The 22,982-nt window shown below is 44.5% G+C and overlaps 1 protein-coding gene across 3 annotated transcripts in view; it reads left to right on the top strand.

Annotated features, from left to right (window-relative positions):
- LOC142759273 (speedy protein 1-B-like) overlaps positions 1–22,982 on the top strand; it is a 48,344-nt gene that overhangs the window by 19,763 nt on the left and 5,599 nt on the right. For all 3 annotated transcript variants that reach the window (XM_075861279.1, XM_075861281.1, XM_075861280.1), the window contains one exon: positions 22,606–22,677. In XM_075861279.1, coding sequence (XP_075717394.1) covers positions 22,606–22,677 — 72 coding nt within the window. The remainder of the gene's footprint in view (positions 1–22,605; positions 22,678–22,982) is intronic.

A 22,982-nucleotide genomic window follows, 5' to 3' on the forward strand; every position in this document is an offset into this window, starting at 1 on the left:
ATGCGCCGCTCCCACACAGTCCAATTTGAAATTGGCGCCGTCCGGCGCCATTTTCCTGTGGACCGGAAGTCGCGGCCGGACAGTAATATTACTACTTCCGGTCGCGGCTTCCGGACTTGTGCACTTGGACCAGCGGCAGCAGACGGAGCGGACGGGCCGGAGGGAGCCGCGGCGGCAGGAGCAGGTAAGAGATTTCAATGTATGTTCGTGTTTGTGTGTGTTTACTACTGTATGTAAACCTACTACACTGTGTGTTAGCTCAAAAAATGGCGACACACAGTGTAGGAGGTTACACCGTTCAAACCCCTCGTTTATCCCGGCACTAGCCAGGATAAAGGAGGGGGGGATGCTGAGAGCTCACTAGAGAGAGGGCTTTTCACCCAATTTTGCAATGCTGCAATTTTGGGGAATAGCTCCATCTAGTGACCAGAAATGGGAAATATTATAAATTAGAATTAATTTATAATATTTCCTGACTCGTGAAAAAAATAAAAAAAATTTGAACAATGTTTAATCACCCAGACACTAAATGTTTAATTAAAAAAAAAAAAAACATGTTTTTCTGGCAACACATTCCCTTTAACCCCTTCCCGACATTTGACGTACATGTACGTCATGGAAAGCATTGACTTCCCGCAAAATGGCGTACATGTACGTCAAATGTTTGGCACCGGCTCAGAAACTGAGTCGGTGCCATCATCACCGGATCTCAGCTGTATCTTACAGCTGACATCCGACTGTAACGGCGGGGACCGAAATTAGCTTCGATCCCCGCCATTAACCCCTTAAGTGCAGCGCTCAAATGCGATCGCTGCACTTAAGGTGTTTACAGCTCATCGGAGCCCCAGCAATGAAATTGCCGGGGTTCCGGTGGCTGCAATGGCAACCGGAGGCCTAATACTGGCCTCCCGGTCTGCCTAGCACCGAAGCCGGTCAAGATCCGCCCGGCGGCGGAGCCTGATCGGCTTCCGTAGCTGCCGGCAAGATGGCGCCGGGTCAGGAGCTGATCCGGCGTCATCAGCGGTGGATGTCAGCTGTACTGTACAGCTGACATCCACCTGTAACGGCAGGAACCGGAGCTAGCTCCGATCCCTGCCATTAACCCTTTCGATGCAGCAATCGAAAGCGATTGCTGCATCGTAGCGGTTACTAGCAGATCGCCAGCCCCGACAGGCAATCGGGACTTGCGACTGCTGTTATGGCAACAGGAGACACAATGGTCTCCTGCTCTGCCATTACGGAAGCCTATTAGGCTCCGCCGGGAGGCGAAGCCTAATCGGCTTGCTGTCAGTGAATGACTGACAGATCTAATACATTGCACTACATAGGTAGTGCAATGTATTAGAAAAAAAAAAATCTGACCGTTGGACCTTCAAGTCCCCTAGTGACTTGAAGAAAAGTGTAAAAAAAAGTATAAAAAAGTGTAAAAAAAAGTGCAAAAAATAAAAGTTTGAAAACAATAAAAGTTTCAAGTAATCAAATAAAACACAATCCCCTTTTACTCTTATCAAGTCCTTTATTATTGAAAAATAATAATAAACCATATGTATTTGGTATCGTCACGACCGTAACGACCTGAGGTATCAAAATATTGTATTATTTATTGCACGCGGTGAACAGCGTAAAAAAAAACGTAAAAAACGTTACCAGAGTTTCTGTTTTTTAGTCACTTTGCCCTACAAATATTAGAATAAAAAGTGATGAAAAAGTCGCACTTATCCAAAAAAGGTACCTATAAGAACTATAGCTCGTCCCGCAAAAAACAAGCCCTCATACACCTCCGTCGACAAAAAAATTAAAACGTTATGGTTCTCACAACTTGGCGACAGAAAAAAAATACATTCTTTTTACAAAAGTAATTTTATTGTGAAATAAGTTGTAAAACATAAAAAAATGCTATAAATTAGGTATCGCCGGAATCGTACTGACCCGCAGAATAAAGTTAACATGTAGTTTATAATGCATGGTGAACGCTGTATAAAAAACCCGAAAAAAGCTGTGCCAGAATTGCATTTTTTTGTTTACCTGGCATCCCAAAAAATAGGATAAAAGGTGATCAAAAAGTCACATGTACCCCAAAATGGTACCAATAATAACTACAGCTCATCCCGCAACAAACCAGCCCTCATACCGCTACGTCTATGAAAAATAAAATTAGTTATGGCTCCAATAAGTCAGGAAATAAAAAAATATGCAGTTGTGCCCGAGGGGAACATTTCTTCTGTTTGAAGAGGCGATTTATCAAGGACCTAAAATTAGGGAACCAGGAAGGGGAGAGCCCAAACATATCCGCTGGAAGCGACGGTGCCCGTATTATACCAGGACAACACTTCCCAGCAAAATTCCTCAAACTACAAAGGTGCAGAGTGTGGACCAAAAGGGGGATAAGAAATGACACCATTTATCAGTGCGACACTGGCCTGTGCGGAAAGGATTGCTTCACAGCGTAACACACATCTATGGATCATTATTTTTTTTCATACCACCTGACTATTCCCCTTATATACTCCGCCCCGCTTACATGTACCCCCACATTATAAAACACCAGCAATACTCAAACAAATTTAGTACCAAGCAAAATCCGCTCTCCAAAAGCCAAATGGTGCTCCCTCGGCTCTGAACCCTACAGCGTGCCCAAACAGCAGTTTCCTTCAACATATATGGCATCGTCATACCCGGGAGAACCCTTTTAACAATTTTTGGGGTGTGTGTCTCCAGTGTCATAAGCTTGGCATGACATATTTGCCACTGAATGGCATATCTAGGGAAAAATATAAATTTTTAATTTGCACCATCCGCAGTGCATTAATTTATGGAAAAGACCTGTTGGGTGAAAATCCTCACTACACCTCTTAATAAATGCCTTGAGGGGTGCAGTTTCCATAATGGGGTCACTTCTCAGGGGTTTCTTTTTATTACTTCACATCTGAGCCTCTGCAGTTGTGAACCAATACTTTGTAAATCGCCAAATTAGGCCTCCACTCCGCATGGTACTCTTCACTCCTGAGCCCTGTCATATGTCCAGGCAAAAGATTAGGGCCACATGTAGGGTGTTTCTAAAACCGGGAAACACCGCATAATAATTAGAGGGCTGTCTTGTTATGGTGGCACAAGCCGGGCACCACATATTGGCATATCTATGGAAGAAAATCCCATTTTCACTCTGCAACATCGAGTGAACACTAATTTCTACAAAACACCTGCAGGGTTAAAATGCTTACTACACCCCTTGGTAAATGCATTGAGGGGTGTCGTTTCCAAAATGGGGTCACTTCTGGGGGGTTTCCACTGTTTTGGGCCCACAGGCGCCCAGAAACCAATCCAGCAACATCTGCACTCCAAATGGCGGTCCTTTCCTTCTGAGCCCTGCCGTTTGCCCAAACAGCAGTTTATCACCACATATGGGGTATTGCCGTACTCGGGAGAAATTGCTTTACAAATTTTGGGTTCTTTTTTTCCTTTATTTGTTGAGAAAATGAAAAAATTTGCGCTAAAGCTACGTCTTATTGAAGAAAAAGGACTGTTTTTATTTTCACTGCCTAATTCTAATAAATTCTATGAAACGTCTGTGTCAAAATGCTTACTACACCCCTAGATGAATTCCTCAAGAGGTGTAGTTTCCTAAATGGAGTCCCTTTTTGGGCGTTTTCATTGTTTTGTCCCCTCAGGGGCTTTGCAAATGTGACATGGCCTCCGCAAACCATTCCTGCTAAATGTGATCTCAAAAAGCCAAATAGTGCTGTTTCCCTTCTAAGCCCTGCCGTGTGTCCAAACAGCCGTTTATTACCACATGTGGGGTATTGTTTTACTCGGGAGAAATTGCTTTACAAATTTTGTGGTGCTTTTTCTCCTTCAGTCCTTCTGGAAATGAGAAAAAATTAGCTAAACCTAGATTTTTTTTGAAAAAATGTAGATTATTATTTTCAGGGCCTACTTCCAATATTTTCTGCAAAAAAACTGTGGCGTCAAATCGCTCACTATACCCCTAGATAATTTCCTCAATGGGTGTAGTCTCCAAAATGGGGTCACTTGTGGGGGGTTTCCACTGTTTTGTCCCCTCAGGGGCTTCGTAAATGTGACATGGCCTCCGCAAACCATTCCTGCTAAATGTGGACTCCAAAAGCCAAATGGCGCTCTTTCCCTTCTAAGCCCTGCCGTGTGTCCAAACAACCGTTTATTACCACATATGGGGTATTGTTTTACTCGGGAGAAATTGCTTTACAAATTTTACGGTGCTTTTTCTCCTTCAGTCCTTGTGGAAATGAGAATAAATTAGCTAAACCTACATTTTCTTTGAAAAAATTTAGATTATCATTTTCACAGCCTACTTCCAATAATTTATGCAAAAAACCTGTGGGGTCAAAACGCTCACTATACCCCTAGATAATTTCCTCAATGGGTGTAGTTTCCGAAATGGGGTCACTTGTGGGGGGTTTCCACTGTTTTGTCCCCTCAGGGGCTTTGTAAATGTGACATCGCCTCTCAAACCATTCCTGCTAAATTTGAGCTCCAAAAGCCAAACGGCGCTCTTTCCCTTCTAAGCCCTGCCGTGTGTCCAAATATCCATTTATTACCACATGTGGGGTAGTGTTTTACTCGGGAGAAATTGCTTTACAAATTTTGCGATGCTTTTTCTCCTTTAGTCCTTGTGGAAATGAGAAAAAAAATCGCTAAACCTACATTTTCTTTGAAGAAATTTTGATTTTAATTTTCACGGCCTACTTCCAATAATTTCTGTAAAAAACCTGTGCGGTCAAAATGCTCACTACACCCCTAGATAATTTCCTTGAGGTGTCTAGTTTCCCAGATGGGGTCACTTTTGGGGGATTTTCACTGTTTTGGCACCGCAAGAGCCCTTCAAACTTGACATGGTGCCTAAAATATATTCTAACAAAAATAAGGCCCCAAAATCCTCTAGGTGCTCCTTTGCTTCTGAGGCCGGTGTTTCAGTCCAGTAGCACGCTACGGCCACATGTGGGATATTTCCTAAAACTGCAGAAACTGGGCAACAAATATTGAGTTGCATTTCTCTGGTAAAACCTTCTGTGTTATAAAAAAAATTGTATTAAAAATTTATTTCTGCAAAAAAATATGAAATTTGTAAATTTCACCTCTACTTTGCTTTAATTCCTGTGAAATGTGTAAAGGGTTAAGACATTTTCTAAATGCTGTTTTGAATACTTTGAGGGGTGAAGTTTTTAAAATGCGGTGACTTTTTGGGGGTTTCTAATATATAAGGCCCTCAAAACCACTTCACAACTGAACTGGCCCCTGTAAAAATAGCCTTTTGAAATTTTCTTGAAAATGTGAGAAATTGCTGCTAAAGTTCTAAGCCTTGTGAGGTCATAGAAAAATAAAAGGATGTTCAAAAAACGATGCCAATCTAAAGTAGACATATGGGGGATGTTAATTAGCAACAATTTTGTGTGTTATAACTGCCTGTCTTACAAGCAGATACATTTAAATTGAGAAAAATGCTAATTTTTGCAATTTTTCACTATATTTTCGTGTTTTTCACAATTAAATACTGAATGTATCGACCAAATTTTACCACTATCTTAAAGTCCAATGTGTCACGAGAAAACAATCTCAGAATCGCCCGGATAGGTGAAAGCATTTCAATGTTATTACCACATAAAGTGAAACATGTCAGATTTGAAAAATGAGGCTCTGTCAGGAAGGTCAAAAGTGGCTAAAGAGGGAAGGGGTTAAAGGAGCCCTGACACAAGTTTGAACACTGACATTGTTCTTTCATTTTTGTGTTTGAATTTTGTATACACGTTGCCCTGGTCATTTTACTAGTATTTATAGCTGGGGCAATATAGGGATATTTACTACACAATTGCCTGTATCATTATGAGACCTTACAGTTTATAACAATGATGTTCATTAAGGGCCTGTTCACATCACCGTTCGATTCCGTTCCGTAGTCGACTCCGCTATTGATTCCGTCGGAAAACCGGAAACCAGCTGGAATGGTGAGAAACGGAAGCCATTAGTGAATGGTGACTGAAACGGAAGCTGTGCTGTCACTTTCACTTTCCGTTGCGGGGTTCACCCGACAGAACCTCGGAACGGAAGCGAACGGTGATGTTAACAGGCCCTAATGTATCTTTTTGTTCACACAGCTTTAATTTTTTTGTTTCGTTTTACAAGTTGTTTCTTACTTACAATTTATTTTTATTTATTTTTTTTGTGTGGAGGGGGGGGCGCCATTTCCATTTTCGCCTCAGGCAGCAGAAAAGCTAGAATCGGCCCTGCCCATACACTAGAGTCTCTGGAGGGATGCGTGAAACGTGAAAAAATAGGACATTTCCTATATTCTCACGGACCCTTGACACGATCCGTTGAAACAATGGCCGTGTGAACGGCCACATTGAATTATATAGGTCCGTGTGACGGCCATTGTTTCAACAGCTGTCACACAGACGTTTAACACGTTCGTGTGAATAAGGCCTTATAATTGTATTACATATGGAAATAAGTCTAAAAGGTGAGGAGAATGGTGAAGCCACTTGACATGGGAAGCATATGGGATCTCTTTCTTAAATACTTATTTACCTAATGGAATTAACTATAAAACTGGACTATTCTATTATTATTAATGATATCCTAAATATTTTGTACAATCCTTTAACTAAATTTTTCAATTGTTAGGGTCAGTGCACTTTGCTTGGCGGGTCCTGCAGCAAAATCTATAGCGGAATTATTCCTGCCATCGGCAGGAAGATTCCTACTCCCATTGACTACAATGGGAGGTCTGGGTGGAATCTGCCCGAAGATTGGGCAGGACGGTTCTTTTTCCCGCTAGCTAAAAAATCAGCTAGCGGGAAGAAAAAGCGTCAGACTCCAATTGAAATGAACGGGAGGCTGAATTCTGTAGCGGAATCCACTGCAGGTTCCGCGGCAAAAATTCTGCCATGTGAACAGAGCCTTATTGCAATCAACTCTTAGTTCAAATTTAATGTTGCAAAATATACACTATATGGCCAAAAGTATTTGGACACGCCTTATAATTATTGGGTTCAGATATTTCAGCCGAAAACCCATTGCAAATAGGTGCATGAAATCAAGCTATTCAATCTTCATAGACAATTATTGGTAGTAGTATGGGTCTTACTGGAGAGCTCAATGACTTTAAACGTGGTAACCTTCTACGATGCCACTCTTGCCAAAAGTCAGAAGTTTCTGAAAGCCCTTTTACACGGGCCAATGATTGGACAAACAAGCGTCCGTATGAACGTGCAATCAGGGCAATGAACAAACGATGAACTGATTGTATTGTTTAGGCAGCATAAAAAATTATCATTGTCGGCAGTACATCTCCCTGTGTAAACAGGGAGATGTGCTGCCTACATGATAGAAATGCATGGAGATGAGCGATCGTAGTAATGAAGAGGTAGACCATGCAAACTCACAGAATTGGTCTGCCAAGTGTGAAGTGTGTAAAAATTGCTTATCCGCTGTTGTATCACTCACTACAGAGTTACAGACTGCTCCTAGATGTGACATCAGCACAAGATCTGTGCGTCTGAGTTTCATGAAATGGGTTTCATTGTTTGAGCAGCTGAATACAATCCTGAGATCACCATGCGCAATGCCAAGCGATGGCTGGAGTGATGTAAAGCACGCCGCCACTGGACTCTGGAGCAATGGATAGAATCATGTGTCATTGTCTGGTAGTCTGATGAACAAATCTGGTATTTGCGGTTACAGCATACAAAGACATTTTAGGCAATTGTATCCTTGCAAATTTGTGACAACAGACAGGGGCGGATTACCATGAGGGCAATCTGGGCAAGTGCCCGGGGCCTGAGGCTGGAAGGGGGCCCAGTTCGTCCTGGTTCTCCCGAAACGGTTGTTAGGACGCGAATACAATTGATTACTATTGGCAGTCATGGATCAGTAAGCGCTGGGCCGCATCTCCTCCCAAGGAGACGCCAGCGCTCACTTATGCTCAGTTCTGCTGTGTCCCGTAGGGTGCACGCTCGTGCCCGGCCTTAAAGAACCAGCGCGCGCACATGAAAATAATTACCAATTAACCCATGATCACCCTGGACTATAAGAAGGGCCCTGCTCCATCACTCATTGACTGAGCATTGTTGTGTTTACCCTTGTTAGTCTTGCAAATGGTCCCTTAGTGTTATCCTGTTCCCAGTGTTCCCGTACCTGCTACCTGTATCCTGTATCCCGTGCTACCGTTGTTCCTGTGCCTAAGAAGTTGGAATCGTGTTGTGACCCCTTCTTTGATATCACCTTCACAATTCTTGCATCCATTGAATTTGTGAGTAGTTGGATAGTTTCTGCTTGAATATCTTTGCAGGATGTCAGAATAACCTTCCAGAGCTTCTGTTTTGATGTGAACTGCCTCCCACCCTCATAGATATTTTGCTTGAGGATGCTCCAAAGGTTCTCAATAGGGTTGAGATCAGGGGAACATGGGGGCCACACCATGAGTTCCCCTTTTATGCCCATAGCAGCCAATGACACAGAGGTATTCTTTGCAGCATGAGATGGTGAATTCTCATCCATGAAGATAATTTTGCTACGGAAGGCACAGTTCTTCTTTTTGTACCACGGAAGAAAGTGGTCAGTCATAAACTCTACGTACTTTGCAGAGGTCATTTTCACACCGTCAGGGACCCTAAAGGGGCCTACCAGCTCTCTCCCCATGATTCCAGCCCAAAACATGACTCCGCCACCTCCTTGCTGACGTCGCAGCCTTGTTGGGACATGGTGGCCATTCACCAACCATCCACTACTCCATCCATCTGGACCATCCAGGGTTGCACGCCACTTATCAGTAAACAACACGATTTGAAAAATAGTCTTCATGTATTTCTGAGCCCACTGCAACCGTTTCTGCTTGTGAGCATTGTTTAGGGGTGGCCGAATAATAGCTTTATGCACACTTGAAAACCTCTGGAGGATCCTACACCTTGAGGTTCGCGGGACTCCAGAGGCACCAGCGGCTTAAAATACCTGTTTGCTGCTTTGCAATGGCATTTTAGCAGATGCTCTCCTAATCCTATTAATTTGTCTGCCAGAAACCTTCCTCATTATGCCTTTATCTGAACGAAGAGTCTATACTCTGAATCAGCCACAAATCTTTTCACAGTACGATGATCACGCCTAAGTTTTCTTGAAATATCCAATGTTTTCATGCCTTGTCCAAGGTATTGCACTATTTCACGCTTTTCGGCAGCAGAGAGATTCTTTTTCTTTCCCATATTGCTTGAAACCTGTGGTCTGCTTAATAATGTGGAACGTCCTTCTTAAGTAGTTTTCCTTTGATTGGGCACACCTGGAAAACTAATTATCACAGGTGTCTGAGATTGATTACAATGATCCAAAGAGCCCTAAGACACAATACCATCCATGAGTTTAATTGAAAAACAAATAATTAAATGTTTATGACACTTAAATCCAATGTGCATAATAATTTGGAACACGGTGTATGTATTGAGCTTGGTTCTGGTGTTGTATATATGTACTGGGCTTTGTCCTTGTACTGTATATATGTACTGAGCTTTGTTCTGGGGCTGCATATTTTTACTTAGCTTGGTTCTGGGGCTGTATATATTTACCTTATATTAAGGTAAAAGTAGATGTTACATCTACTTTTACCTTAAGAGAAGGTAAATATATACAGTAAAAACTAAACCCCAAAAAAATTTACGAATCCCAGATTTTTCCAATTCACCCATTATATGGTACTTTAAATGGTGGCAATAAAAAATACAACTCCTCCCGCAAAAAATAATCGTTCACACACCACTCCATTGACGTAAAAATAAAAAAAGTTATGGCTCTAGAGAGGCGGCCAGTGAAAAATGGCTTGGACTTGGAGTTAAACAACAGAGACACGTTCTTGAAGGTTATATTCACGCACAGCAGATTATATCCCCGGAAACCATAAACAATTTAAAGCTTCTGACTCTTTAGTGTCTCAGTATTCTGCTTTCTCTCTTCTCTATGGCTCATTCTGCTTTTACAGCAAATTCAAAACCGTGCCGGATCTGTGGCCGCCTAAATAGAAATCTGCAAAAATATACGGTATAGTGTCACCAGAATCTTGTATTCAGAGTTTGGGGGGGGAGGGGGCCCAGACTTGAAAAAAGTGCCCAGGGCCCATGGTACCCTTAATCCGCCCCTTATAACAGCCAACAGTTTGGGAAACACATTTTTCTGTTCCATTCACCAATTTGATAACAAAAAAATGCATATATGTACAATATACAATATGATGGGAAAAATTCCCCTATTATTGTGCATATTATATAAAACTAAATAGACAGGCACAGATTCAGTATTTATGTAAGACCTACAGTATATTGTACATAAAATGAGTGCCGAACAGCCACAATTATATCTACAAAAAGATATCGTCTTTAATGCTGCAGTCAAAACAATTAGAGATGAGCGAACCGGGACAACCGAACCCGGTTTCGGTCCGAACATCGGGAAAAGTTCGGTTTGCAGCGAATCCGAACTTCACCGGGTTCTGCCGAACCCGTTTTGACCGAACCCAGCTACATTTTGGCGCCTGCCACATATTAGATGTAAAATGGAGGATTTCACAATATCACCTGACATCAGGCTACCCCATAATGCCTTGCAAACGGCTCTCCCAGCCAATCGAGAGGCAGCATAGGGGCGGGCTCAAGCCTGCAATAAAAGTCTATGCACGGAGCTCAGCGGCCATTTTATAGACAGGAGCTGTAGGGATAGCATCTCTGTGCAGTTAGGGAAAGCTTTAGGAATCTAAAAGCCAGGAGTCCAGCAATCGAAGGGGCTCATCCACTACAGTGGGAGTCTACTCTCAACATTCAAATTGCAATACAAATTCTCTATTTGCCAAGCCAGTGTGTAAATAAGCTTTTAGAAGGGGCTCATCCCCGTTGCATGGGTTAACCTAACAATCCAACTTGCAATACAGGCAGCCTTTGTAGTACTATAACGCCCAGCATTCCCTGAGTGCACAGTGGCTGATAGAAATTCTCACTCATTGCCATTTGCCAAGCCAGTGTGTGAATAAGCTTTTAGAAGGGGCTCATCCCCGTTAACATAACAATCCAACTTGCAATACAGACAGCCTTTGTAGTACTATAACGCCCAGCATTCCCTGAGTGCACCGCGGCGTGGCTGATAGAAATTATCATTCATTGCCATTTGCCAAGCCAGTGTGTGAATAAGCTTTTAGAAGGGGCTCATCCCCGTTAACATAACAATCCAACTTGCAATACAGGCAGCCTTTGTAGTACAACAACGCCCAGCATTCCCTGAGTGCACCGCGGCGTGGCTGATAGAAATTCTCATTCATTGCCATTTGCCAAGCCAGTGTGTGAATAAGCTTTTAGAAGGGGCTCATCCCCGTTAACATAACAATCCAACTTGCAATACAGGCAGCCTTTGTAGTACTACAACGCCCAGGGCCAGCATTCCCTGAGTCTGCACAGTGGCTGATAAAAATTCTCATTCATTGCCATTTGTCAAGCCAGTGTGTGAATACGCTTTTAGAAGGGGCTCATCCCCGTTGCATCCAACTTGCAATACAGGCTGCTGAGGCAGCCTTTGTAGTACTACAACGCCCAGGGCCAGCATTCCCTGAGTCAGTGCACAGTGGCTGATAGAAATTCTCATTCATTGCCATTTGCCAAGCCAGTGTGTGAATACGCTTTTAGAAGGGGCTCAACCCCGTTGCATCCAACTTGCAATACAGGCAGCTGAGGCAGCCTTTGTAGTAGTACAACACCCAGGGCCAGCATTCCCTGAGTCAGTGCACAGTGGCTGATAGAAATTCTCATTCATTGCCATTTGCCAAGCCAGTGTGCGAATACGCTTTTAGAAGGGGCTCATCCCCGTTGTTGCATCCAACTTGCAATACAGGCAGCTGAGGCCGCCTTTGCAGTGCTACAACGCCCAGGGCCAGCATTCCCTGAGTCAGTGCACAGTGGCTGATAGAAATTCTCATTGCCATTTGCCAAGCCAGTGTGTGAATACGCTTTTAGAAGGGGCTCATCCCCGGGGTTTTGATTCAACTTTCTTCATTCCAGCAGTGAAATGTCTGGTAAAAAAAAAGGTTGTGAAAGGACGGGGTAGAGGAAAAAACACCCATGCCATGTCCTCTTCCAGTCCAAATGTTGGATCTGTTGGTGCCAGACCCAGTACCAGCATTTGTGGCACAAGACATGTGCCAAGTTCCACTAGTAGCAGCAGCCATGTGCCTGCTGGTAGTAGTAGCAGTATCAGCAAGCCAGACTTGTCCATCTCCTCCGGTGGGCGGGTTCCTTTAGACAATACGGCCATTGTGGACTGGTTGGCTGGCTCGCGGTCATCTCAGCAGGAAGACTCTGACGATCTGGCTTCAAGCCAGGTTTCGTTGGATTCCAGATCCTCTACAGTTCCTTGGCACAGTGACAGTAGTAATATGGGTATTTCTAGCGTTTCCATTCCATCATCTATGTCTTCACTCCCCCTTCCTAGCGGGAAGCCATCTTTCCTGAGAGTCCTAAGAGACATCTCCTCGGGTGCGAAGGAAGATACTGAACAACATAGTGATGATGATTTGTTTTCCGCGAGTCAGCCAACGGAGTGTGTTGCGGCGGTGGTGGAGGTGGAAGCGGTGTCCGAGACGCATAGCTGTGGTAGTGGGGGTGTTGGTGGTAGCCGTGGTGGCAGACGCAGTAATGAGGGGGGGCATGGAGCCCGCCATGATGTCACATCACATTCACAACACAGTGACAGAAGTGGCGGGGATGATGAGGAGGGCTATGATGATGTTGTTTTAGACATGACGTGGGAACCAGGTGACGAGGTGATGACGGCGTCAGAGGAGGAGGGTAGTAGTGGCGGCACTGGCATTGATAAACAGCCAAGCCGAGGTAGGGGCAGAAGTCAATCTGCAAAACGTTGCAGCGGTAGGGTCAGCTCAGGAGCCGGTGACGGCGACACTGATGCTACTGGTGTAGGCTCCCGAAAAAAGCCTGCCAGACAAGGGGCAAGCTCGGGTGGTGGTGGTGGTGGACGTGGTACTACCTCTTTACGGTACTCTGCCGTGTGGCAATTTTTCTGTACCTTTCCGGAGGACGAAAACATGGCACAGTTGCCGTATCTGCAAGCAGAAAGTAAGGCGTGGGCAGGGCAGCAATGTAGGAGCTACCGCTCTACTTAAACACATGGAGCGGCATCACAAGGCCATGTGGGACAATCGACATGCCCCAACATCATGTACATCTAATGAAGACCCCTCTGCCGCTGCTGCTGCTCCGAGTCCCTGTCATCTGAGTAGTAGCCAGGCCTTATCCACCATGTCGTTGTCATCATCATCATCACTGTCATCTAGTGCTCCTCCTACTTCCCGTCAGTTATCCATTACGGAATCGTTGTCCAATAAGCAACAATATATACCCAGTCATCCACTTGTCGTGTGGCTTAATTCACACCTGGCTAAGTTGTTGGTGGTGCAGTCGCTGCCGTACCACCTGGTCGACTCCGCCGGCTTCAAGCAATAGATGGCGTGAGCTCAGCCTAGGTGGCGAATACCTAGCCGCCATTACTTCTCCAAGACAGCTGTCCCTGCCTTGCACAAGCACGTGGAGGAAAAGGTGTGCCAGTCCGTGCAACTATCCGTGTGCAGCAGGGCACATGCCACCGTCGACACGTGGAGCAGCAACTGTGGGCAGGGACAGTACATGTCTTTCACGGCCCACTGGGTCAATATTTTGCAGTCCGATGCACCACCGCAGCAATGCCAGGCATTACCACCTCCACACTTGTATCTTTCTGGTTCAACTCCGGACACCAGGCGCCTACCATCCTCCTCCTCCTACTCCTCCTCCTCATCCTCCTCAATGGAGGTCTTCCCGTCCCCGACAGGACACAGCGTATCTTCCACTCCTCCTCCCTCCTATTTTCATAGGTGCAAGGTGAAGCGCCACAACGCTGTCTTACACCTGCTGAGCCTGGGCGAGAAAAGCTACACAGGGCAGGAGCTGCTGCTGTGCATCAAAGAGGAAATCGCACGCTGGCTATCTGCTCTGAAACTCACACTGGGCAATGTTGTCTCTGATAACGGGAAGAACGTTGTGGCTGCACTGCGTCTAGGTCACCTGACACACCTTGCATGGCACATGTGATCAATCTGGTCATAACACGCTTCTTAAAGTCATATGTTGGTTTGAAGGGTGTGCTGGCCATGACCAGGAGGGTTTGCGTTCGCTTTAGACATTCGTATGCATTTAAGCACGCCCTCCTGGACTTGCAGCGTCAAAACAATCTCCCAGAACACAGCCTGATTTGCGACGGTCCAACACTCTGGAATTCCACCCTGCACATGTTGGACCGTCTGTACGAACAGCGGAAAGCCGTGAATGATTTCCTGATTCAGCAGACGGGCAGCGTTTGGAGCCAGTGTAATTTCGAGCTCAGGCACTGGCAGCTGGTTAGAGACGCATGTCGCTTTTTGAGGCCCTTTGAAGAGGCCACACGATTTGTGAGCCGTGACGCTAGCGGAATGAACGATGTTATGCCGCTGATATTCATTATGGAGCAAACGCTCACAGCGATGATTCAGCAAAGGATGGAGGAAGGATTACATCTGGCTATGGATGTTCAGGAGGAGGAGGAGGATGAGGATGAGGAAACAGGACCTGAAGAGGAGCTAGATTTGGAGATGGAATCACAGGAAGGGATAGGGGACGAGGCAGCCGCACAACATGACAGTGATGGTGATGACGAGTCTGGCGACGACCTTGATGATGGACAACCATGGCAGTATGGGGCGGAGATGGAACCAACCGGGCCCTCTGAAACGCTGGCCAGGATGGCGAGCTGTATGCTTCGTTACTCGCGCGCTGACTGTCGTATTGTTAGCATGAAGCAAAGAGATGAGTACTGGATAGCCACACTTTTAGACCCTCGATATAAAGCCAGAATAGGGGAGTTTTTTGCGCCTTCCAAGAGGGAGGCAAAATTGGCTTATTATCGAGAGAAGCTATGCAGCCAGCTTGTCACGGCTTTCAAATGGCAAACACCTGCTGCAAGCATGTCTGACTGGGGGGCCACTCTCCGCTCCCCACTGTCTCATCGTTCCACCGCCTCTGGCAGAGCTACCTCTGCAATAGGCGGCAGCAGCAGCAGCAGCCAATTCGGTTTGGAAAATATGATGACAACATTTTTACATCCAATACCCCGACCTGACACACATCGTAGTCACCAAAAGGATGTTCACCATCACCAGGTCCAGCACCTAAACAACCAAGTTCACTCGTACCTGGACTGTGCCCTTTCTCCATCAGAAATCCTGATCCCAGACCCCATGGACTTCTGGGTCAGCAGATTGGATCATTGGCAAGAACTGGCCCAGTTTGCCATGGGTGTACTGTCTTGTCCACCCTCCAGTGCAGCGTCAGAGAGGGTATTCAGCACGGCATGGGGCTTCGTGACCCCTAAGCGAATAAGATTGTCCGCCAACAGCTTGGAAAATCTAACGTTTCTGAAAATGAATCAAGCGTGGATCGGTGAGGATTTTAAAACCCCTGTGCCTGATGCCACTGATTAGATCTGACATTGCCGCTGCCGCCTGCTACTGCCGCCTGCTACTACGGGATTCTTTCCTGTCCACTCTTTTTTTTATGTACCGCTGTTGGTGCTGCTACTACTTCTACCACCAATCCACCCCCAGTGCCGTCTGCTACAAGCAGGCCTGCCCCACCACAGGGCTTTGTCCTGTGACTGTCCAGTGTCTTTTAATGTGCTGCTACTACTACTACCACCACCCTTGCTGTCCGTTGGCTACCTCTACTACCACCAATACACCTCCACTGCCGTCTGCTACAAGCAGGCCTGAGGCCAGCCCCACCACAGGGCTTTGTCCTGTGACTGTCCAGTCTGTTTTAATGTGCTGCTCCTACTACTACTACTACTACTACTACCACCTTTGCTGTCCGTTGGCTACCTCTACTACCACCAATACACCTCCACTGCCGTCTGCTACAAGCAGGCCTGCCCCACCACAGGGCTTTGTCCTGTGACTGTCCAGTGTCTTTTAATGTGCTGCTACTACTACTACCACCACCCTTGCTGTCCGTTGGCTACCTCTACTACCACCAATACACCTCCACTGCCGTCTGCTACAAGCAGGCCTGCCCCACCACAGGGCTTTGTCCTGTGACTGTCCACTCTCTTTTAATGTGCTGCTGCTACTACTACTACTACCACCACCCTTGCTGTCTGTTGGCTATTTCTACTACCACCAATACACCTCCACTGCCGTCTGCTACCAGCAGGCCTGAGGCCAGCCCCACCACAGGGCTTTGTCCTGTGACTGTCCAGTCTTTTTTAATGTGCTGCTACTACTACTACTACTACTACTACTACTACTACTACCACCCTTGCTGTCCGTTGGCTACCTCTACTACCACCAATACACCTCCACTGCCATCTGCTACAAGCAGGCCTGCCCCACCACAGTCTTTTTTTAATGTCCTCTTTTTATCTTGGGGATTGTAAAATTCTGCCACAGTTTATTTTCCACATCTTTTGTTACAAAGGAAACCTTGTCTTGATATTCCATGTTGTCTGTGTCTGCCTAGTAACCGACGCCGGTCCTCATACACAGCAGTGACAGCACCATCCGCAGTACCTCTGACAAGTCTCAGAAAAACAACCACAGGGCTTTGTCCTGTCCACTCTTTTTTAATGTGCTGCTGTGCTGTTGATGCAGCTACTACTACCACCACCACCCGTGCTGTCAGTAGTCCACCACTACTACCAGTCAACCACCACCAATCCACCCCCAGTGCCGTCTGCTTCAAGCAGGCCTGCCCCACCACAGGGCTTTGTCCTGTGACTGTCCAGTGTCTTTTAATGTGCTGCTGCTACTACTACTACCACCACCCTTGCTGTCTGTTGGCTACCTCTACTACCACCAATACACCTCCACTGCCGTCTGCTACAAGCAGGCCTGAGGCCTGCCCCACCACAGGGCTTTGTCCTGTGACTGTCCAGTCTCTTTTAATGTGCTGCTGCTACTACTACTACTACCACCACCCGTGCTGTCTGTTGGCTACCTCTACTACCACCAATACACCTCCACTACCGGCTGCTACAAGCAGGCCTGAGGCCTGCCCCACCACAGGGCTTTGTCCTGTGACTGTCCAGTCTCTTTTAATGTGTTGCTACTACTACTACTACTACTACTACTACTACTACTACTACCACCCTTGCTCTCCGTTGGCTACCTCTACTACCACCAATACACCTCCACTGCCGTCTGCTACAAGCAGGCCTGAGGCCTGCCCCACCACAGGGCTTTGTCCTGTGACTGTCCAGTCTCTTTTAATGTGCTACTACTACTACTACTACTACCACCCTTGCTGTCCGTTGGCTACCTCTACCACCAATACACCTCCACTGCCGTCTGCTACAAGCAGGCCTGAGGCCTGCCCCACCACAGGGCTTTGTCCTGTGACTGTCCAGTCTCTTTTAATGTGCTGCTACTACTACTACTACTACTACTACTACCACCCGTGCTGTCCGTTGGCTACCTCTACTACCGCCAATACACCTCCACTGCCGTCTGCTACATGCAGGCCTGAGGCCTGCCCCACCACAGGGCTTTGTCCTCCTGTGACTGTCCAGTCTCTTTTAATGTGCTGCTACTACTACTACCACCACCCTTGCTGTCCGTTGGCTACCTCTACTACCACCAATACACCTCCACTGCCGTCTGCTACAAGCAGGCCTGGAGGGCTTGTGAAAAGCCATTGCTTGTTGCTTTTACATCCATGTATGGATGAACCCCGGCAGGCATCTGCCAATAAAAAGGGTAAATTTTTGGAGGGCTTGCACTCAAAAGCCATTGCTTGTTGCTTTTAAATCCATGTATGGATGAACCCCGGCAGGCATCTGCCACCATAAAGGGTAAATTTTTTGAGGGCTTGTCAAAAGCCATTGCTTGTTGCTTTTACATCCATGTATGGATGAACCCCGGCAGGCATCTGCCACCATAAAGGGTACATTTTTTTGAGGGCTTGTCAAAAGCCATTTCTTCTTCTTTTACCACCTTATATGTATGAACCCGGGCAGGTATCTGCCGCCAAAAATGGTTAATTTTTGTACCTTTTTTAACAATGCATTAAGCATACAACATGCACAAGTGCAGTGGTTTCTGTCAGTTTTCACCGTGTCCCATCCGTTTTCCTATAGCCATACATGTTGGCGTAACTTTGACACTAACTTTGCCTTAAAGAAGCTCTGTCACCAGATTTTCAAACCCCTATCTCCTATTACAGCAGATCGGCTCTGCAATGTAGATATCAGTAACATGTTTTTTTTTTTCAAAAACGAGCATTTTTGGCCAAGTTATGACCATTTTTATATTTATGTAAATGAGCCTTTCTTAAGTACAACTGGGCGTGTTTAACCCCTTAGTGACCACTAATACGTGTTTTAACGTGATTCACTACTGGGCTTTAGGCTAGGCTGACGCCTTTTCACGTCAGCCTAGTCTAAGTCCTGCACGGGTCTCCCGTGCAGGCAGGAGCCGGGGCTCTGCTGTCTGATGACAGCTGAGCTCCTGCTCCAACGACCGCGATCGAAGTTTACTTCGATCGCGGCCGTTTAACCCGTTAAATGCCGCCGTCAATAGCGACCGCGGCATTTAACTTTGTTTACAGAGGGAGTGCGCTCCCTCTGTCACCCATCGGCGGCCCGCGAATGAAATCGCGGGTCTCCGATGGGGTGTCATGGCAGCCGGGGGACTGATAAAAGCCCCCAGGTCTGCCCTGGACATATGCCTGTTAGGACGCGCCGGAGGCACGTCCTAACAGATTGCCTGTCAGATTTACACTGACAGGCAATAATGCTCTGGTATACGAAGTATACCAGAGCATTATAGCAGCGATCGGAATATCGCACAGTAAAGTCCCCTAGTGGGACTAATAAAATCAGTCATCAAAGTGAAATAAAGATTATTAATAAAAAGTACAGTAAAAAAATAAATAAAACCATTTTTTTCCATAAAAAGTGGTTTTATTTAGTAAAAGTGTAAAAAAAAAAAAAAAGTACACATATATGGTATCGCCGCGACCGTAATGACTCCATTAATAAAGTTAATATGTAATTTAAACCGCAAAGTGAACACCGTAAAAAAAAAACGCCAAAAACTATGGCGAAATTGCAATTTTTTTCCATTGCCCCCCAAAAAAAGTCATAATAAAAATGAATCAATAAGTCCCATGTACCCCAAAACAGTACCATTCAAAACTACGTCTTGTCCCGCAGAAAACAAGCCCAAAAAATCACTACATTGATGGAAAAATAAAAAAATTACGGCTCTTGGAAAGTGACGATGCAAAAGCAAATAATTTTAGTTCAAAAGTGTTTTTATTGTGCAAAAGTCGTAAAACATAAAAAAAACTCCACATATGTGGTATCGCCGTAATCGTACCGACCCATAGAATAAAGGTCACATGTTAATTACGTCGCACAGTGAACGGCGTCAATTTAAAAACGCATAGAACAATGGCGGAATTTCAGTTTTTTTTTATAATCCCCCCCAAAAAGGTTAATAAAAGTTAATATAAAAATTATATGTACCCAAAAATGGTGCCATTAAAAAGCACAACTAATCCCGCAAAAAACAAGTCCTCATACAGCTATGTAGACGAAAAAATAAGAACGTTATAGCTCTTTGAATGCGACTATAGAAAAACGAATAAAATAGCTTGGTCATTAAGGCCTAAAATGGGCTGGTCACTAAGGGGTTAAAGTTAAGTCCAAGTGGGCGTGTATTGTGTGTGTACATCTGGGTGTGTTTACTTGCTTTACTAGCTGGGCGTTGTGAATGGAAGTGTCTGTGCACTGCCAGAAGCTGGGTGTTAACGAAGAGTAGTGGATGATGCTGATTCGTCAGCATCATACACTTCCATTCACAACGCCCAGCTAGTAAAGCAAGTAAACACACCCAGATGTACACACACACAATACACGCCCACTTGGACTTAACTTTAAACACGCCCAGTTGTACTTAAGAAAGGCTCATTTACATAAATATAAAAATATATATATATATATATATATATATATATATATATATATATATATATACACAGTGAAGGAAATAAGTATTTGATCCCTTGCTGATTTTGTAAGTTTGCCCACTGTCAAAGACATGAACAGTCTAGAATTATTAGGCTAGGTTAATTTTACCAGTGAGAGATAGATTATATAAAAATACAAATAAAAATCACAAAAAACGTCTGACTTTTGTGCTTGCCAACAAGGGTTTTGCCACCAAGTATTAAGTCTTGTTTGCCAAAGGGATCAAATACTTATTTCTCTGTGCACAATGCAAATAAATATATATATAATCTTGATAATGTGATTTTCTTTTTTTTTTTTTTTATATAATCTATCTCTCACTGGTAAAATTAACCTAGCCTAAAAATTCTAGACTGTTCATGTCTTTGACAGTGGGCAAACTTACAAAATCAGCAAGGGATCAAATACTTATTTCCTTCACTGTATATATATATATATATATATATATATATATATAGATATATATAGATATATATATATATATATATATAGCTATAGATATATATATATATAGATAGATAGATTGATAGATAGATATGTATAGATATATAGATATCTATATATATATTTTTATATATATATATATATATATATATATATATACACTACCGTTCAAAAGTTTAGGGTCACTTAGAAATTTATTTATTTTTGAAAGAAAAGCACATTTTTTTTCAATGAAGATAACATTAAATTAATCAGAAATACACTCCATACATTGTTAATGTGCTAAATGACTATTCTAGCTGCAAACGTCTGGTATTTTTATGCAATATCTACATAGTTGTATAGAGGCCCATTTCCAGCAACCATCACTCCAGTGTTCTAATGGTACATTGTGTTTGCTAACTGTGTTAGAAGGCTAATGGATGATTAGAAAACACTTGAAAACCCTTGTGCAATTATGTTAGCACCGCTGTAAACAGTTTTGCTGTTTAGAGGAGCTATAAAACTGACCTTCCTTTGAGCTAGTTGAAAATCTGGAGCATTACATTTGTGGGTTAGTTTAAACTCTCAAAATGGCTAGAAAAAGAGAGCTTTCATGTGAAACTCGACAGTCTATTCTTGTTCTTAGAAATGAAGGCTATTCCATGCGACAAATTGCCAAGAAACTGAAGATTTCCTACAACGGTGTGTACTACTCCCTTCAGAGGACAGCACACACAGGCTCTAACCAGAGTAGAAAGAGAAGTGGGAGGCCCCGCTGCACAACTGAGCAACAGACAAGTACATTAGAGTCTCTAGTTTGAGAAATAGACGCATCACAGGTCCTCAACTGACTGCTTCATTAAATAGTACCCGCAAAATGCCAGTGTCAACGTCTACAGTTATGAGGCGACTCCAGGATGCTGGCCTTCAGGGCAGAGTGGCAAAGAAAAAGCCATATCTGAGACTGGCTAATAAAAGGAAAAGATTAATATGGGCAAAAGCACACAGACATTGGACAGAGGAAAATTGGAAAAAAGTGTTATGGACAGACGAATCGAAGTTTGAGGTGTTTGGATCACACAGAAGAACATTTGTGAGACGCAGAACAACTGAAAAGATGCTGGAAGAGTGCCTGACGCCATCTGTCAAGCATGGTGGAGGTAATGTGATGGTCTGGGGTTGCTTTGGTGCTGGTAAAGTGGGAGATTTGTACAAGGTAAAAGGGATTTTGAATAAGGAAGGCTATCACTCCATTTTGCAACGCCATGCCATACCCTGTGGACAGCGCTTGATTGGAGCCAATTTCATCCTACAACAGGACAATGACCCAAAGCACACCTCCAAATTATGCTCTCAACCCCATAGAGCTGTTGTGGGAGCAGCTTGACCGTATGGTATGCAAGAAGTGCCCATCAAGCCAATCCAACTTGTGGGAGGGGCTTCTGGAAGCATGGGGTGAAATTTCTCCCGATTACCTCAGCAAATGAACAGCTAGAATGTCAAAGGTCTGCAATGCTGTAATTGCTGCAAATGGAGCATTCTTTGACGAAAGCAAAGTTTGAAGGAGAAAATTATTATTTCAAATAAAAATCATTATTTCTAACCTTGTCAATGTCTTGACTATATTTTCTAGTCATTTTGCAACTCATTTGATAAATATAAGTGTGAGTTTTCATGGAAAACACAAAATTGTCTGGGTGACCCCAAACTTTTGAACGGTAGTGTATATATAAAAATATATATGTTTAGTATGTGTGTAGTAACATATCTTATAATACAGAGGCATAACTTGAGGCTCCTGGTCTCTAATGTAAAATCTGTAGCAGGGCCCTCTCTATACCATGTGTCGTTTATAATACTGGTGTCTTCTCATGGCAGAGGGGATTTTGGGCCCCCTATGGCAGTAGATCCTGGGTGTGACTGCTACCTCTGCACCCTCTATATATACGCCCCAGTTATAATGTCAGTCCGGCGCTCATACTACATGTTTATATTAATATAAGTCTTTGTAACATCTTCTTCAGGAAAAGTCACATTCCCAAATATTCATGGTAATATTCTCTTCTCTTTAAGTTTCCCAGGAAGAGGAGAAGAGATGGCGAGGAAGAGGAAGAGAGAGATGGTCACTCTTCATGTGGAGGAGACGTCAGTACAAGATTTTATATCACTGCAGTCACTACATATCAAATCCATACTTAATGTTACAAACAGGGGCGTAACTAGGAAAGACTGGGCCCCATAGCAAACTTTTGACTGGGGCCCCCCCCTCCCCCGGGTGTCCCACAACCCCCCCCCCCCTGTGCCTTTTTTACAAACCCCCCCTTTTGATAACGCCATACAACCCCCCTGTAGATAACGCCATACAGCCCCCTTTGTAGATATCTACAGAGGGACTGTATGGCGCTATCTACAGAGGGGGCTGTATGGCGCTATCTACAGAGGGGGCTGTA

This window comes from Rhinoderma darwinii, chromosome 4 (genome assembly GCF_050947455.1).
Source record: "Rhinoderma darwinii isolate aRhiDar2 chromosome 4, aRhiDar2.hap1, whole genome shotgun sequence".
NCBI lineage: Eukaryota > Metazoa > Chordata > Amphibia > Anura > Rhinodermatidae > Rhinoderma > Rhinoderma darwinii.